General features: G+C 38.0%; 1 protein-coding gene across 2 annotated transcripts in view; it reads left to right on the top strand.

The window, feature by feature from the left end:
* The window catches only part of EFHC1 (EF-hand domain containing 1), a 62,710-nt gene that overhangs the window by 16,893 nt on the left and 26,177 nt on the right, over window positions 1-19,640 (top strand). Inside the window, exons 4-7 of one of the 2 annotated variants that reach the window (XM_017542854.2) lie at window positions 1,872-2,021; window positions 3,271-3,463; window positions 7,508-7,728; window positions 18,162-18,302. In XM_017542854.2, coding sequence (XP_017398343.1) covers window positions 1,872-2,021; window positions 3,271-3,463; window positions 7,508-7,728; window positions 18,162-18,302 — 705 coding nt within the window. The remainder of the gene's footprint in view (window positions 1-1,871; window positions 2,022-3,270; window positions 3,464-7,507; window positions 7,729-18,161; window positions 18,303-19,640) is intronic. The other variant, XM_017542855.2, reaches the window with a different exon arrangement.

Here is a 19,640-nt window from a genome sequence, read left to right on the forward strand (position 1 = left end):
TTTTTTGAGGCAGAGTATCACTCTATGACTCAGGCTGGAATGTGGTGGCTTGATCTCAGCTCACTGCACCCTCTGCCTCCCAGGTTCAAGTGATTCTCCTGCCTCAGTGTCCCAAGTAACTGGAATTACAGGTGTGTGCTACCATGCCTGGCTAATTTTTGTATTTTTAGCAGAGATGGGGTTTCACCATGTTGGCCAGGCTGGCCTCAAACTCCTCACCTCAAGTGATCCGCCCACCTCAGCCTCCCAAAGTAGTGGGATTACAGGCATGAGCTACCATGCCTGGTCTCTGTACCTTTTAAATGGGGCCATTAGCCCATTAATATTTAAGGTTAGTATTGATATGTGTGGATTTGATCCTGTCATTGTGTTGTTAGCTGGTTAGTATGCTGGCTTGTTTGTGTGGTTGCTTTATAGTGTTACTAGTCTGCGTACTTAAGTGTGTTTTGTTTTGGCTGGTAATGGTCTTTTCTTTCCATATTTGGTGCTTCTTTCAAGATCTCTTGTAAAGTGGGTCTGGTGATGATGAAATCTCTCAGCATTTGCTTATCTGAAAAGGATCTTATTACTCCTTTGCTGAGAAGCTTGGAGTTTGGCTAGAAATGAAATTCTTGGTTGAAGATTTTTCTTCTTTAAGAATGTTGAATATAGACCCGCAATCTCTTCTGGCTTGTAGGATTTCAGCCTGATGGGGTTCCCGTTGCATGTAACCTGCCCTTTCTCTGTAGCTGTTTTTAACATTCTTTCTTTCATTTTGACCTTGGAAAAATCTAATGATCATGTGACTCGGGGATGCTGTCCTTGGGTAGAATCTTGCAGGGATACTTTGTATTTCCTTAATTTGATTGTTGGTCTCTCTAGGGAGGTTCAGGAGGTTTTAACAGATGATATCCTGAAATATGTTTTCCAAGTTGTTTGCCTTCTGACTGTCCCTTTCAGGGATGTCTGGTGAAATTTCAGCACTTAGTTTATCTTTCCTATTTTGCTGTGCTAAAACATTTTCTGGTCTAATATAACCAGTGGGTATGATTTCTTTTTTATTTTTTTTCGTGAGGGGAAGGGACTTAATCATATACAGTATTTGTTTTAAGTGAATTAGAAAATTGGGAATATGATTTCAGCCTAAGCTGGCCGTTGTGCAGCTTGCCTCCATACCTAATAGAAATTACATATTGTGGTTAGGTTCCAGATATAAGAATGTAAGCAATACTAAGACTTACTCTGTTCCAGGTACCTAAATAAATTTGATTGATTTAAATTCGCATTTGAAAACAGTTATTTTGCCATTGTGCCTCCCAACTAGCTTAGCAAGTACTTAGCAATATAACAATATAACAATATAAAATACTTCAGGTAACTCTCAATTATTATCTGCATTATGGAATTGGCTCAGTTGGAGACTTAATATAGCTTGCATATGCTCGAGCAGCAAACTAATGTTTAACTTGAGCAATGGCATAGAAATCATTATTATACTTTTTTTTTCTTTTTCCTTTTTCTTTTGAGGCAGGGTCTTGCTGTCACCCAGGCTGGAGTACAGTGTCATAATCATGGCTCACTCTAGCCTTGACCTCCTGAGCCCAAATGACTCTCTCACTTCAGCCTCCTGAGTAGCCTGGACTGCAGGCACATGGCATCAAAGCAGTCTTAACTTTTAAATTTTTTTGTAGAAACAGGGTCTCACTATGTTGCTCAGGCTGGTTGCGAATTCTTGTGTTCCAGCAGTCCTCCCACCTCAGCCTCCCAAAGTGCTGAGATTGTAGCCGTGAGCCACAGTGCCTGGCCCCTACACTTATTTTTATATCATCAGTTTGTAACTTACTCTAAGAAGCTCTAAGAAAGATGAGCATTATTAACTTTCAATTATTTAGGTATTTTTAGAAAGTCAAGGAATTGAATTAAATCCACCAGAGAAGATGGCTCTCGATCCTTACACTGAACTCCGGAAACAGCCTCTTCGTAAGTATGTCACCCCATCAGACTTTGATCAGCTCAAGCAATTTCTCACCTTTGACAAACAGGTAAGGAACAAAGGAACCATAGTAGGCTTACTTATCTTCAAATGTGACCCATGTTTATTGGCAAAAGGTTTGGAGAGCTGTATTGGTAGCTATTTTGAAACAATACAGCTTTAATTGAACTGTTTGGACACAGTCCTGTCTTTCTGCTTTCATGGAGGTTACAGGTACAGGAGTGCCTATGTTTCATATGGAGATCCAAAGAAGATTGTGGAGTTGTGTTGTTTTGTGAATCCCACCAGACATTTAAATCTCAAAACAATTCCTGAGCTACATCTGCTACCTACCTTACATTTCCAATTGACAATTTCTTCCCCTAAAAATGAGCTAATTTCATAGAATCCTTTGGGAAACCATGAATCGATTATTGGAAAATTTCAAAGATGGTATTTATGTAGGTTCTAATATTAAAATATTTAATTTCACAGAAACCCTACTATAGATACTTCCTTGTTAAATGTTATATTAATATTGGAGTACAGAATGTTTTGCGCATTTTCCAACTCTGTTCCAACCTTCCTAATCCTCTCCCTTGTGATCTGATGTGTATATGCAGATTTAAATTCTCTCCTTTCTGTTCTAAAGAGAGAGAGAAAAGAAAGATCACCTTCATTGCTTCTTTGCTGTTTGTTTTAGACATTTAACTCCTTTTAGTTCAAGAAATGTAAACTAGCACTGGCATGGTCTTTTAAGGATTTTGTTTATATCATTCACATATCTGTTATTATTTTATATTTAAAGATTGTGTTTATTCCCATGATTTGAAGAAACCTATCCAAAAACAAAAAAAGAAAGATTGTATTTACTAGAAGATATGTAAATGTGTTGATGGGACAAAAAATATACTGGTTAATAAATAAAAAGTTTTTCTATATTAATTATATATAAACCATATTCACGTCCCTTTATTAATATATATAAACCGCTATATAAAGAACTTCATTGCTCTTTAAATTTAGCTTCTCTTTCACTGACTAATATTTTGGATCAAAGTGAGCTCTTCTTTTTTGGCACAAACTTAGAATCCTATTATTTAATTCTTTCCAGCTGCTGACATATGGTACATAATTTCAGATGTTTTCGTATCTTTGATGAGTATTTTCTTTTCTTTTTTCAATTTACCCCATGTGAGATTACTTCATAGTCTTTCTAGCTAATCTTTTCATCATTGTCTGATACATAATTGCCAAAGTAGCTAAGTTGAACTACCTACTTTTAGGATTCTTGAGTCACTACTTTGGATTTTTCAAAGGTCCTTCGATTTTATGCGATCTGGGATGATACGGACAGCATGTATGGTGAATGTCGGACCTACGTCATTCATTACTATCTTATGGATGATACGGTGGAAATTCGAGAGGTCCACGAACGGAACGATGGGAGAGATCCTTTCCCACTCCTAATGAACCGTCAGCGTATACCCAAAGTTTTGGTGGAAAATGCAAGTATGTTTGATTCAGTTTATTCTCTGTTACTTGGGATATTTTTAAGTTCTTAAAGGAGTTACTTAATCAGTATACAAAATTCTCGTTACACTTGGAAGACTCTAGCTATTTTTTTCTTAGGTGCTCAGAAAATGGCTTCCCCACAGCTTTCCTCCTTTACTTGCCCCTTGGTCCAGGCATGCCTCCAAGACAATCTGGTACCCAGTTCAAGGAAACAAAACCAAAACAGCAGTGGGAGGTTCACTTAAAGTGTAGTAGAGCAATGTTTTTGAACTGAAACAATTTAATATTAGATTTTTAATGCATTTCTCAAACAGGCTTATTTTTATTCAAAGATATGCATGAAAGCTTAGCCTTTGTTTGTATGCTTTCCTGACTTTGCTTCTCACTTCAACTACTTCCTAAACGGGAAGTTTCTATGTAGTTTAACTTGGGATTGGAAAAGGCGTGTCTAAGACTTATAGAGGTGAGGTCCATTGTGTCAAAATAATCAGTACTTTGGAATACTACTGAAAATAAAATAACTATTGATGTAAGAAACAACAGATTATTTTGTCTCCCAAGTATTAAGCCTAATAACAACCAGTTATTTTTCCTGATCCTCTCCCTCCTCCCACCTTTCACCCTCCAATAGGCCCCAGTGTGTACTGTTCCCTCTCATGTGTCCATGTGCTGCCATCATTTAGTTTCCACTTATAAGTGAGAACCTGTGGTACTTGATTTTCTGTTCCTGGGTTAGTTTGCTAAGGATAATGTCCTTCAGCTCCATCCATGTTCCCACACAGGACATGATCTCATTCTTTTTTATAGCTGTATAGCATTCCATGGTGTATATGTACAGCATTTTCTTTATCCAGTCTGTCACTGATGGGCATTTAGGTTGATTCTGTATTTTCACTATTGTGAGTAGTGCATGCTTACATTTTTCTTTATGATAGAATGATTTTTTTTTCCTTTGGAGATATACCCAGTAATGGAACTGCTGGGTCAAATAGGTAATTCTATTTTTAGGTGTTTGAGGAATCACCACACTGCTTTCTATCACGGTTGAACTCATTTACACTCCCACCAACAATGTATTTAAAAACATAATTAAGATATAGGCACATAGAAAGGATAAAAAGATCAACAAATAAATAGCAAAAGAAACTCATGAGGTATAAAACAACTGATGAAGCTATATTGGTATAATACAAATAGACATTTGGGCAAAAAGCTTTGATTGAGATGAAGAGTATCATTACCTATTGCAAGAATATTGTATTTACTAGGAAAATATAATAATTCTAAACTTGAATAACATGAATTTTTAATAACATGGATTCAAAATATAGGAAAAATTTGTAGTACTGTTATACAAAGAGACTGGAAAAATACACCATAATAGTGGGAATCATTAAAATATTTCTTTCAATAGTTGTTAGATCAAAAAGATAAAACAATAAACATGTATAAGACTTGAATAATATAATTATTCATTTGATATATATATACACTCACCCAGCACCTAGAAGATTATAATTCTTTTCAAACACAAATAGAACATCTGTAAAAATCAGTCTTAAGAAATTTTAAGGCTAGATGTCATATACCATATTTTCTGATTTCAGCAAAATTAAGTTAGAAGTCAATTTTGGAAATATAATTTGAAAAAACCCATATATTTGGAAATTGAAAAACATATTTTCAAATCACCTATGAGTAAAAAAAATATATTGTCAGAAAATACATAGAACTGAATGGCAGCAAAAACTCTTAAAACTTTTAGCTATATCAAAGAGGTACTTGGAGAAAAATATATAGCTTTAAATGCTTAAGAAAAAAGAAAGATGACAACAAGTTACGCATATTTCTTAAAAAGTTAGAAATCTAAATATTTAAAAATTAAAATATTAAGAAATTAAAAGGAAATAAATCATAAAGTAAGAGCCTGAAAATAATGGAATTGAAAACAAAGGTAACAGAGAAGATTTGTCAAAAGTCATTTCCTTGAAAGGACTAATGAAACGACAAACTATAGACAAGATTTATGAAGGGATAAACAAAAGAAAGCACATATGCACAGCATTAAAAATGAAGAGGCCAGGCACAGTGGCTCAAACCTGTAATCCCAGCACTTTGGGAGGCCGAGGTGGGTGGATCACTTGAGGTTAGGAGTTCGAGACCAGCCTGGCTAACATGGTGAAACTCCATTTCTACTAAAAATGCAAAAATTAGCCCAGCGTGGTAGTGCGCGGTTGTAGTCCCAGCTACTTGGGAGGCTGAGGCAGGAGAATTGCTTGAACCTGGAAGGCAGAGAACCTGAGATCGTGCCACTGAACCCCAGGCTGGGCAACAGAGTGAGACCCTCTGTCAAAACAAAAAGGAAAAGAAAAGAGTCATTCTTTAAAATGCCATAGTGATTAAACATAAAAGAATTATACAGCTTTCTGCCAATAAATTTAAAAACTTAGGTAAAATAAGCAAAGTTTTTAAAAAGTGTAACTTGTTTATGAAGAAATAGAAAATATCTTCAACCATTAAAGAAATAGATTTAGTTTCAACATTTCCCACAAAAAAGCCACCAGATCCAGATAATTTTACAGAAGATTTTTGACAGACATTTATAGAACAGATAATTCTAAGCTTAACACAAACCCTTTTAGAGGGGAAAATAGAACTTCTTAATTCTTTCATTTAAAAAGGGCAGTGAAATCAAAGTCACCATGAGAAAGAAAAGCTACAGTCATTCTCACTTAAGAAGATATATGCAAAAATCCTAAACAAGATATGAGTAAACCAGATCCAGCCTTATATGAAAAAGTAATATGTTGAGCAAACAAGGGCAGTTGGCTGGACAGCACACACAAATATACCAGATCTCCTAGAATGTTGTATACCAAGAGAAGTTTACATAGTCACAATTTATATTCCCCATTGCCCATCACTTCCTGGGGAAGATCAAAGGGAGATGGTAGAGTTGGGAACAGACATAGGGAGAAAGATCCCTTGGACTGTAGAGATTTTTTAAATAAGATATGTTATTGGGGAGATAACATCTTATTTCCCCAATAACATATCTTATTAATCAAAGCCATGATCAAAGGCTGGAGTTCAAACTTTTATGCCTATTATAGCAGAAACTTAGCCTTATACCTGTTTTTCAATCTTAGTAATTACCAGTTAGGAGAGCATCAGCCTACTTTTCATCCCCCTTGTGATCAGGGTTCTGTGCAAAAGCTTTGTGGTTACAGCTATAAGATATGGCACTCTACTAGAACTGATTGACTCTTAAGAGTTCCTTGGATGCCAGGCTGCAGGTAATCAATCTTAAACAAGTGAATCCATTGTTCTCATGAAACAGTAAGACAAGACTGGAATTATTCCACAAATGCAAGAGTTATTCTACATTAGGAAATTATTTATGCCCACATGAATGGATTACTGTCATTATCTCATTGACTGTCCCTGCCCCCTGCCTCCAGGACTAGCTTACACTGTCCTAATAGCAGTGATTACAACTGAAATGAAACCATTATTGTATAATTTTTTAGTATCTGTCTCCCCAAACGATATTTTCTCCACGAAGTCAGGAATTGTATCTATAGTGTTGGTTATTGTAATCCAAGTATTTAGCAGTGCACCTAGTACATGATATAGATGGTTACTAATAATTTGTTGGATGAATGGATAAACAGGTGAGAAATTGAGCTAAATGACTTGGATCTTTCCTAGACCTAAGACTCTATCCTTATAGAAGGACATTTGTTCTTTCCTCCTGCAGTGATTTCTTCTAAGCATTAATTTGCTAAAATTAATAATTTGTAGTGATAGTTTGAGCTGAATATGGGAGAGAGACATTACAAAAACTATATATGTGTCCTATCAGCAGATGGAAATACACAGCCATGTGTTCTAGTGGGAATGTAGGAGAGACCGTGACTCTTGACCAGAGCAAAAGACTGCACTCCCTCGGGTTCTTAAGAATGCCTGGCTGTTGTGTGTCAAGTCTTTCCTCCCACATTCATTTCTTCTTCTTTTCTCTCTAACACAATCTTATATTAGAGAACTTCCCCCAGTGTGTGCTGGAAATCTCTGACCAAGAGGTGTTGGAATGGTATACTGCTAAAGACTTCATTGTTGGGAAGTCACTCACTATCCTTGGGAGAACTTTCTTCATTTATGATTGTGATCCATTTACTCGACGGTATTACAAAGAGAAGTTTGGAATCGCTGATTTACCACGTATTGATGTGAGCAAGCAGGAACCACCTCCGGTAAAACAGGTAATCAGATGGGCTAGTGTAGCTAGAAAACTAATTTTTTGAGGTAGAAATTTAAGAAAAACAAAAAACACTTCTATGTGAATCCTTGATAAAAAATGGACAAAGTATATATGTAATACAGTAGTTCACAAAAGAAGAAATACAAATGGCAAAAAATTATGAAAAGACCCTCAATCTAACTGATAATCAAAGAAATAGAAAATAATGACATTTTTGGGTATGTTCAGTTTTAAAGTATTCATCATATCCAGTGTTTGCCCTATATGAAGAAATGGGATTTTTTTTCTTTTTTCTTTTTTCTTTTTTAAATTGTATTTGGGCTCTGGGGTACATGTGCCCATCATGCATCCTGCAGGATTGTTGCATAGGTACATACATGCCATGGTTGTTTGCTGTCTCCATCCCCCCCGCTGTTGCCTACATCAGGAATTTCTCCTGGTGTTATCCCTCCCCCTCCTCCCCACCCCCCGACCTAGCCCTGTGAGTGTTGTTTCCTTCCCTGTGCCCAAGTGTTCTCATTGTTCATCACCGCCTGTGAGTGAAAACATGCGGTGTTTCCTTTTCTGTTCTTGTGTCAGTTTGCTGAGAATGATGGCTTCTAGGTTCATCCATGTCTCTACAAAGGACACAAACTCATAATTTTTTATGGCTGTATAGTATTCCATGGTGTATATGTGCCACATTTTCCTTGTCAAGTCTATCATCAACGGGCATTTGGGTTGGTTCCAGGTCTTTGCTATTGTAAACAGTGCTGCAGTGAACATATGTGTGCATGTGTATTTATGATAGAATGATTTATAATCCTTTGAGTATATACCCAGTAATGGGATTGCTGGGTCAAATGGAATTTCTATTTCTAGATCCTTGAAGAATCGCTACACTGTCTTCCACAATGGTTAAACTAATTTACACTCCCACCAACAGTGTAAAAGTGTTCCTTTTCTCCACATCCTCTCCAGCATCTGTTGTCTCCAGATCTTTTAACAATTGCCATTCTAACTGGCGTGAGATGGTATCGCAACATGGTTTTGATTTGCGTTTCTCTAATGACCAGTGATGATGAGCATTTTTCCTATGTTTGTTGTCCGCATGTTTGTCTTCTTTTGAAAAGTGTCTGTTCATATCCTTCGCCCACTTTTGAATGGGTTTGTTTGTTTTTTTCCTGTAAATCTGCTTTAGCGCTTTGTAGATTCTGGATATTAGCCCTTTGTCTGATGGATAGATTGCAAAAATTTTTTCCCATTCTGTTGGTTGCCAGTTTACTCTAATGATTGTGTCTTTTGCTTTGCAGAAGTGCTTATGTTTAATTAGGTCCCATTTGTCTATTTTGGTTTTGTTGCCATCGCTTTTGGTGTTTTAGTCATGAAGTCCTGGCCTGTGCCTATGTCTTGAATGGTTTTGCCTAGGTTTTCTTCTAGGGTTTTTATGGTGTTCATTCTTATGTTTAAATATTAATCCATCTGGAGTTAATTTTTTTATAAGGTGTAAGGAAGGGGTCCAGTTTCAGCTTCCTGCATATGGCTAGCCAGTTTTCCCAACACCATTTATTAAACAGGGAATCCTTTCCCCATTGCTTGTTTTTGTCAGGTTTGTCAAAGATCAGATGGTTGTAGATGTGTGGCATTGCTTCTGAGGCCTCTGTTCTGTACCATTGGTCTGTATCTCTGTTTTGGTATCAGTACCATGCTGTTTTGATTACTATAGCCTTGTAGTATAGTTTGAAGTCCGGTAGTGTGATGCCTCTGGCTTTGTTCTTTTTGCTTAGAATTGACTTGGCTATGTGGGCTCTCTTTTGGCTCCATATGAAGTTTAAGGCAGTTTTTTCCAGTTCTGTGAAGAAGGTCATTGGTAGCTTGATGGGGATAACACTGAATCTGTAAATTACTTTGAGCAGTATGGCCATTTTCACAATATTGATTCTTCCTAACCATGAACATGGAATGTTTTTCCATCTGTTTGTGTTCTCTCTTAATTCCTTGAGCAGTGGTTTGTAGTTCTTCTTGAAGAGATCTTTTACCTCCTTTGTTAGTTGTATTCCTAGGTATTTTATTCTCTGTAGCAATTGTAAATGGGAGTTTGCTCATGATTTGGCGATCTGTTTGTCTGTTATTAGTGTATAGGAATGCTTGTGATTTCTGCACATTGATTTTGTATCCTGAGACTTTGTTGAAGTTGCTTATCAGCTTAAGAAGGTTTTGGACTGAGACAATGGGGTCTTCTAAATATATGATCATGTCTTCTGCAAACAGTGACAATTTGACTTCTTCTTTTCCTAATTGAATGCCCTTTATTTCTTTTTCTTGCCTAATTGCTCTGGCCAGAACTTCCAATACTATACTGAATAGGAGTGGTGAGAGGGGGCATTCTTGTCTAGTGCCACTTTTTAAAGGGAATGCTTCTAATTTTTGCCAATTCAGTATGATATTGGCTGTGGGTTTGTCATAAGTAGCTTTTATTGTTTTGAGATATGTTCTGTCTATACCTAGTTTATTGAGAGTTTTTAGCAGAAAGGGCTGTTGAATTTTGTCAAAGGCCTTCTCTGCATCTATTGAGATAATCATGTGGTTTTTGTCTTTGGTTCTGTTTATGTGGTGAATTATGTTTATAGATTTGTGTATGTTGAACCAGCCTTGCATCCCTGGTATGAAGCCTACTTGATCGTGGTGGATAAGCTTTTTGATGTGCTATTGGATTCGGTTTGCCAGTATTTTATTGAAGATTTTTGCATCAATGTTCATCATGGATTTTGGCCTGTAGTATTCTTTTTTAGTTATGTCTCTGCCAGATTTTGGTATCAGGATGATGTTGGTCTCATAGAAAGAGTTAGGGAGGATTCCCTCTTTTTGTATTGTTTGGAATAGTTTCAACAGGACTGGTACCAGCTCCTCTTTGTATGTCTGGTAGAATTCAGCTGTGAACCTATCTGGACCTGGACCTTTTTTGGTCAGTAGGCTATTAATAGCTGCCTCAACTTCAGACCTTGTTATTGGTCTATTTAGGGTTTCAACTTCTTCTTGGCTTAGTCTTGGCAGTCCTGCAAGTGTCCAGGAATTTATCCATTTCTTCCAGATTTACTGGTTCATGTGCATAGAGTTGTTTGTAGTAATCTCTGATGGTAGTTTGTATTTCCAAGGAATCAGTGGTGATCTCCCCTTTATTGTTTTTTATTGCATCTATTTGATTCTTCTCTCTTTTCTTTTTTATTAGCCTGGCTAGCAGTCTGTCTATTTTGTTGATCTTTTCAAAAAAACCAGCTCCTGGCTTTATTGATTTTTTTGAAGGGTTTTTTGTGTCTATATCTCCTTCAGTTCTGCTCTGATCTTAGTTATTTATTGTCTTCTACTAGCTTTTGAGTTTTTTGATCTTGCTCCTCTAGCTTTTTCAATTTTGATGATAGGGTGTCAATTTTAGATCTTTCCTTGTTTCTCATGTGGGCATTCATTGCTGTAAATTTCCCTCTAGACACTGCTTTAAATGTGTCCCATAGGATCTAGTGTCTTTGTTCTCGTTGGTTTCAAAGAACATTTTTATTTCTGCCTTCATTTCATTGTTTATCCATTTGTCATCCAGGAGCAGGTTGTTCAGTTTCCATGTGATTGTGCAGTTTTGAGTGCTTTTCTTAATCCTGAGTTCTAATTTGATTGCAGTGTGGCCTGAGAGACTGTTTGTTATGATTTCCATTCCTTTGCATTTGCTGAGGAGTGATTTACTTCCAATTACATGGTCAATTTTGGAGTAAGTGTAATGTGGTGCTGAGAAGAATGTGTATTCTGTGGATTTGGGGTGGCATGTCCTGTAAATGTCTATTAGGTCCGCTTGGTCCAAATCTGTGTTCAAGTCCTGGATATCCTTGTTGACTTTCTGTCTCGTTGATCGACATATTGTCAGTGGAGTGTTAAAGTCTCCTGCTATTATTGTGCGGGAGTCTAAATCTCTTTGTAGATCTTTAAGAACTTGCTTTATGTATCTGGGTGCTCCTGCATTGGATGCATAAAGATTTAGGATATTGATTGTTGCATTGATCCTTTTACCATCATATAATGCCCTTCTTTGCCTCTTTTGATCTTTGTTGGTTAAAAGTATGTTTTATCAGAGACTAGGATTGCTACCCCTGCTTTTCTTTTACTTTCCATTTGCTTGGTAAATCTTCTTCCATCCCTTTATTTTCAGTCTGGGTAAGTCTTTGCATGTGAGCTGGGTCTCCTGAATACAGCACACTGATGGGTTTTGACGTTTTATCCAATTTGCCAGTCTGCGTCTTTTGGTTGGGGCATTTAGGCCATTTACACTCAACGTTAATATTGTTATGTTTGAATTTGATCCTGCCATTTTGTTACTGGCTGGTTGTTTTACCCGTTAATTGACATGGCTCCTTCATTGTGTGATTATTCTTTACCATTTGGTATGTTTTTGCAGTGGCTGGTACTGGTTATTCGTTTCCCTGCTTAGTACTTCCTTCAGTAGCTCCTGTAAGGCAGGTCTTGTAGTGACAAAATCTCTCAGCCATTGCATGTAAAGGATTATATTTTTCCTTCACTCACGAAGCTTAGTTTGGCTGGATGTGAAATTCTGGGTTGAAAGTTCTTTTCTTTAAGGATGTTGAATATTGGCCCCCATTCCCTTCTAGCTTGCGGGGTTTCTGCCGAGAGATCCGCTGTGAGTCTGATGGTGTTTCCTTTGTGGGTTATTCAGCCTTTCTCTCTGGCTGCCCTTAGCATTTTTTTTCTTTCATTTCAACCCTGGTGAATCTGACAACTATGTGCCTTGGGATTGCTCTTCTTGAGGAATATCTTTGTGGTGTTCTCTGTATTTCCTGGATTTGAATGTTGGCCTGCCTTGTTAGGTTGGGGAAGTTCTCTTGGATAATATCTTGAAGAGTGTTTTCCAACTTGGATTTATTCTCCCCATCACATTCAGGAACGCCAGTCAAGTGTAGATTAGGTTTTTTCACATAATCCCATAGTTCTTGAAGTCTTTGTTCATTTCTTTTCACTCTTGTTTCTCTATTCTTGCCTTCGCATTTTATTTGATTGATTTGATCTTCTCTCTGATACCCTGTCTTCTGCTTGGTCGATTCAGCTGTTGAAACTTGTGTATGCCTTGCGAAGTTCTTGTGCTGTGTTTTTCAGCTCCGTCAAGTCGTTTATGTTCTTCTCTAAGATGGATATTCTGGTTAGCATTTTGTCTAACATTTTTTCAAGATTCTTAGTTTCTTTGCATTGAGTTAGAACATGGTGTTTTAACTCAGAATATTACTCACCTTCTCAAGCCTGCTTCTGCCAATTCGTCAGATTCATTCTCTGTGTTTTTTTTGTTCCCTTGATGGTGAGGAGTTGTGATCCCTGGGAGGAGAAGAGGTGTTCTGTTCTTTGATGGTTTCATCCTTTTTGCGCTGTTTTTTCCCCATCTTTGTGGATTTATATCCCTTCAATCTTTGGTGATTTCACGAGTCCTCTCTGAGTGGACTTTTTTTCTATTGAGGTTGGCGCTGTATCTTTTTTGGCCTGTAGAGGGCGTTGCTGGGTTCTCTCGGGTTCAGTTAGGTTGCTAGGTGGGTGGTCCTTCCCTGAAGTTTGTTTGCAGGTGGGATTGGCTGCACCTTCCCAATGGCATCTCTCCCAGAGCTCGATCTTCCTGGTTGGGATCAGGCTGGTGTATTTGCTGCCAAGCTGTCTAGGGAGGGCTTCAGTTTGAATTCTGTGAAGGTGGGGGCTGCCAGGCATCGTGGTCTGTTTCCCTGCTTTCAACTCTGCCTCCCTCTGTGGGACGGTCGTCCTGCTGGCATTAGTCCAAACTCCCACCCAGATCCCTGCGGCTACTTGCCATGCCAGGCGGTAGCCGCTCCTAAGATTTACATCGACTACCCATGGTGCCCCACCATCTGGTAGGGCTCTCTTGGACCGTGGGTTGCAGGGGGGATGAGGTAAGCACAGGATCCAAAACTGAGCACCCAGGGAGTTAAGTCCCCTGACCTTCTGAGCCGGCTGCACATTTCCAGAAATGGGATTTTTTATATACTGTTTATAGGAAAGCCAATCAGAGTAAACTTTCTGAATGACAGTTTGTTGTCATTTTTATTTTTTTCAAAATAAAATATTGCATATTTTCTGGCTGGGTGCAGCAACTCACATCTGTAATCCCAGCACTTTGGGAGGCCAGGGCAGGCAGATCGTTTGAAGTCAGGAATTTGAGACTAGCCTAGCCAATGGGATGAAACCTCATCTCTGCTAAAATTACAAAAATTATCCAGTTGTGGTGGCATGCACCTGTGATCCCAACTACCTGGGAGGCTGAGGCATGAAGATCGCTTGAACCTGGGAGATGGAGGTTGCAGTGAGCTGAGATTGTACCATTGCACTCCAGCCTGGGCAACAGAGTCAGTCAGAGTCTGTTTAAAAAAAAATCTATTTCTGTATCTGTATATATATTTATAGATATATTTAATATATATATATGCTATATATATGTGTGTGTGTATATTTATGTTATATATATATATATATATATATATATGGCATATCTTTTACCTAGAAAATATACTTTGGGAACTCTAAAAACATAGGTGGAAGAATGTGTATTATAGCATTATTTATTTAAAAGTGTGAGGAGATTGACAAAATAAATTACATCCATTCATGAAATGGATGTATGAAAAATACATCCATTCATACAATTAAAAGACTACTATGTGTGTAAAATGTCACTGGGCCCTTCCTCCTTAAAGAAAAACATGAATAAAATGATGGAATGATGGAGTGCCTCCAGCCAGGCCTCTGCCTTCCTCTCCAGCGGCTGCTGATCTTGCTTGCACTTGGCCTCCATTCATACTGAGTTACCTGTGGTTCTGCCAGTAAAGCTCCTTGTTTTACTTCCAGGAACTTTTGCTTGTGCTCTTCCTCCTTGAACCACTTTTCTGATGTTCTTACACGCAGCTCTTTTTTCTCCTCTAACACCCAGTCTAGGCTTCTTCTCCAAGAAGTCTTTTCTAAAGCTCAGGGAGGGCTAAAAGCCTCTCATCTCTATTCCTGGTGTATTCTCTGCCTCCCTCCACTGGCACTTCTCTGTTATATTAAATCATCCGCTTGTGAATCTTTTGTACTAGATTGTAACTTCCCTGAGGCCAGGAACTATGTCCTATTCATCTTTTTCTCATAGTACTTAATACAGTGCCTAATAAATACGAGGTCTATGATATGTTTCTTAAACTGGACTAAAGAAAATTGGCTATGAAGGTGTTAAAGGAAGTGATGTCTTAGGCAAGACTTTTAGAAACAGTATTTTATAGAAACAATTTGTATTTTGGTATGCTGTGAATTCTGAGAGGAAGTACAATTTCTGGAAGGAAGTGTGAGTGATAATACCTCTTGCTGTCAGTTTTTTCTCTGATAGATTTCTTTATCAATGATGTGTTCATTGATTAAGAATGATAAACCCTCTCCTGATATATATGGATTATGAAAAGAAAAGGAAATAATTATTATAAACCCTTTGCCCTTAAGTTTTTTGGCAGCATTTGATGCAGTACAGAGGGAAAAGTACTGTAAGAACACATTTAGATTTTGATCAAGGAAACTGTGTCCCCACTTCATTTTACAGATAAAACCAGGAGGTAGAACAGGGAGAGATTGCAACATAGTGATTCCCTTTTCTTAGTGAAAGTAGTGAAAGGACTTTGGCCTTTTTTTTTTTTTTTTTTTTTTAAAGACAGGATCTTTCTCTGTGTCTCAGGCTGGAATGCAGCGGTGCACACTCAACTCACTGCAACCTCCATTTCCCAGGTTCAAGCAATTCTTGTGCCTCAGCCTCCTCAGTAGCTGGGACTACAGGTTGTGCTATCACACCCAGCTAATTTTTGTATTTTTAGTAGAGATGGGGTTTCACCATGTTGGCCAGGCTAGTCTCGAATCCCCTACCTCAGGTGATCCACCCATCTTGGCCTCCCAAAGTGCTGGAATTACAGGCATGAGCCACTGCACCGGTCTGATCTGTCTTTTGAGCCAACGAAAGCTTTTGAATCTTAGAATACCCTCTGTTCCCCATCCTCATTACTATTATCTTTTTTTTTTTTCACCTAACCTACCTTGAAGTAAAGAAAAGAGAGGGAAGGCCTAGATAAAGAGCAAAGGGAACTGAAGAACTACTGGTTGGTTATTTGTTCTATCCCAGCCCTTTTGTACAATAAAACTAATTCTACATAATAAAACGTTTGTACATATGGCACATTAATTATAGTGTTTGGTCAGTTTCTTTTCAGTACTTTCTCTACAATAAATAGCTCTATAATAAACAAATTCCACCTGTCCATGAAATTTGTTGGAGATGAATAGAATGCCAATTACCAATCAGCAAACACTTTTTAGTCATTACACCTCAGTCATTTTAACCGTAAATAACATAAATGGAAACCAGGGATAGGAATTTGTAGCAGAGTCTAGAGGGATAAAGCCAGAGCCAAGCCAATGAAGGGATAGAAGTAGATATGAAATGGATATATCCAATTCGAGAGTCACGGCACTTGCAAGTCAAGCTTCTCTGCTAGACCAGGAATAAGTAAACATAAATCCAATAGTCAGATGTGTTTTCTCTCAGGCTGGCTCCATCTGGAGGCACGCTGGTAGGGAAAAGTAAGAAACCAAAAGCAGGAGAGGTAATCTGCTATGGAGACTGCCCCTGAGCAGTATCTGAAGGTTATGGTACTCTGGGGTTCCATGTGTACTACTAGCTTGGTTGAAAATGTGGAGGCAGAAACTCTGGTAAGTGGATCATATGAGCAGGAGTATCTAGGAGTGATGATACATATAGTCAGATGCATGTTCATCTACTTTAGAACAGGACTCGCCCAGGCAGTAGCTTGAAGTATAAGAGGCAAGGTGCCAGGATATCATGCATATAGATTGATATTTAGGAAAGATCTTTATTTCAGGCAGGGAAAGTGAGGTATGATTCAGGAAAAACAGGTAAAGTCTGTTAAAATACAATAGGAATTTGAGAAGAAGGCCCAGAGTCTTTATAGCTGTCTTCTTGTAAAATCCTTCAACCCTCAGTGCCCGCACTACTAGCCCCCCCCAACCAGGATGCTCTCATTGTGTGTTGTTGGTACAAATGCACAGCCAGTTCAGAGACCACCACTTTGCAGTTTCTGCCTAGCCTCCAGAGAAAACTCAAACGCTTAGCATGTCGGCTGTCAGCTCAGGCTCTGTCCATAGTAACCTGTAAATTCACTGAGTAGTGGTTTTGCAGTTGAAGCAAATTAGGTCATTTTCTATCTGCTGAATCCACTAGTCATATTCTAGCCATGATGACCACATTAACTACAATCCCAGCAAGTGATTTTGAGGTCAGTGTTTCAAGTAGTATGCTGTGGACAAATTTAATAGTCCTTTGTTGTTGAAGACGTACTCTGTTATGGATGGTACTAGGGACTATATGGACTTAAAGTGCCTGAATATAATATAGAAAAAGATTTTATGGCGGTATATAGAAGTGAAAATGTGTGCTACAAGCTGAATTTCCTGAGAAAGCATAGCAAAGAGGAGTCAGGAAAAAATAACCCTGCTGATGTTTGCCTAACATTAGATGAGGAGGATAAAGACTTAGTCTTTGGCCTAAAGTTTTTAGGGAAATAAATCTTAGCATCCTACAGTGATGCTTCAAGCTCTTCATGAAGCCAGGATGAAACATATAAGCTCAACCTATATTTTCACACAAACTCATTAAATAACCTTCGTATTTGAAAAATGATTCCCGAAGTTGAACTTCTTCACTAAGAAAGAGGGTCCTGCGTGGACAAGTGACCTAAGTTCTCAAAAAAACCATAGCTGTCATCCTGTTCTGTGAGGCAGAAATCAAGAAATAAAAATATTAGAAATATGGAGATAAGTAGGAGAAGAGTAGCTTGAATCAAGTTCTTACCGTCTTTCCCCCAGTTCCATCACATGCACACACACACACACACACACACACACACACACACACACACACAGATACACACACTCTCTCTCTCTTACTTTGGGTAAACTGAAGAAACAGTTTCCAGGTCTGCTAGGGTGAGTCTACATCCAAGAGCAAAGAGGTCATAGACAGACCCGTGCTAGGATGACTACAGGGGTCATCTGCACTGGGACTTGGGTGGGACTTGGTCCTGCTTTGGTAGTAAGGGATCAGTAGACATCAGCAATAGTTTCTCTGTATCTCTGGGAGTTACTTTAGAGTATCATCAGTTACTTCTGTGATCAGTGAACATGATGCAAAATCCATAAAGAGGGAAGGGGATACATGATATGTTATTTTTCTAACTATATTGTTTATGTAGAAAATGTATTTGAGTTAAGTGTTTTCTAGAGTTGGTTTTTTTTTTTAACTTACAGTTATCTTTAATGTAATTTTACCACAAGGAGCATATGGCTTACTTCTTGCTTCCTATATATCTCCAGGAGTTACCTCCTTATAATGGTTATGGACTAGTAGAAGATTCTGCTCAGAATTGCTTTTCTCTCATTCCAAAAGCTCCAAAAAAAGATATTATTAAAATGCTGGTGAATGATAACAAGGTGCTTCGTTATTTGGCTGCACTGGTGAGGCTAATTTTTATATACTAAAGATTCTCTTCTATCTCAGTACTGTGTACAATTGTTTATTTTGTCTGTAAGCTGTAGATTAACAGCTGTCAGAATTATGTTGTATCTAGTACCCAGTCTCCAGAGAGGTTGGATAGTATTAAGTATGGTGTCCCTAAACCAAGACCTAACTCAAGAATCTTTCTTAGATCATTAATGTCTCATTCCTACATCTCAAATGTTGATAGACCTTTTGCCTCTTTTATTATATAACTATGAAATTGCTTGATATTGTCACCATATGTGTATCTGTGTGCCTTTTCAGTATAGTGTGATTTCCTTGAGGTTAGGGACCATGTCTTAGTAAATTTTAGCATTTATCTGTGATATCTTGCTTGATCTCTTGAGAGGTTATATGACTAATGGTTAAGAGCATGGAGTTGGAAATATACATACACTCAAATCCTGCATATCCCATTAATTAGCTGAATTGTATGAGATAAATTACTGATAGAAATTCAAAGTATAATGTCTTTAAAATGGAAAAAATGTAATATAGGAACAAAACCATTATATTAGAAATATGGGCATAAACAGCAGAAGTTGAAATAAGTTATTTCTGGGAATAGGAATAAGGAGCTAGGGGTAGGGGGTGTCAGGTGACTTTTCAAACTATATACATGTATTTGAAAAGATAAAAACTAAGGTAAACACAACTGAATCATGTATTTTAGAAAACTATTCCACAAAGCTTAAATAAAAAGGGAGTTCTAGCAAAGTATAGGCCAACTAGAACACTCATTCCATAAGAATTCTGACCAATAACAGTTTTGTAGTACTCGGTTCTTTCAGTTCCTGTTAAAATTCAAGTGGCTTGTTGAATTATGATATGGTAACTATAACTCCTTAAGGGCAGGAATCACGTCTCTCTAGACTTTGTAGGCCTCAGTAACTGTTCGTTCAATAGGCAAAAGAATTTGTTTCTGCACACATTATCCATGAGTAAGGCAATACAATATTTTACTCATTTTATGTTTCAGAACTTAAGAAACAGAAAGGCTAATTGGCTTGTCCCAGGTCCCAGTGCTACTTAGACAGGGGTAGGACTAGAACTCAGCCTTCTGGCTTTCAACCCAGTATTCTTTTGATGAAGAACCAGTTTAATACTTAGGATTAGAAAAGGGAAAGGAGCTGGGTGCGGTGGCTCCAGCCTGTAATCCCAGCACTTTGGGAGGCCGAGGCGGGTGGATCACGAGGTCAAGAGATAGAGACCATCCTGGTCAACATGGTGAAACCCCGTCTCTACTAAAAATACAAAACATTAGCTGGATATGGTGGCGCGTGCCTGTAATCCCA

This window comes from Cebus imitator, unplaced genomic scaffold (assembly GCF_001604975.1).
Source record: "Cebus imitator isolate Cc_AM_T3 unplaced genomic scaffold, Cebus_imitator-1.0 Scaffold148, whole genome shotgun sequence".
NCBI classification, from domain to species: Eukaryota; Metazoa; Chordata; class Mammalia; order Primates; family Cebidae; genus Cebus; species Cebus imitator.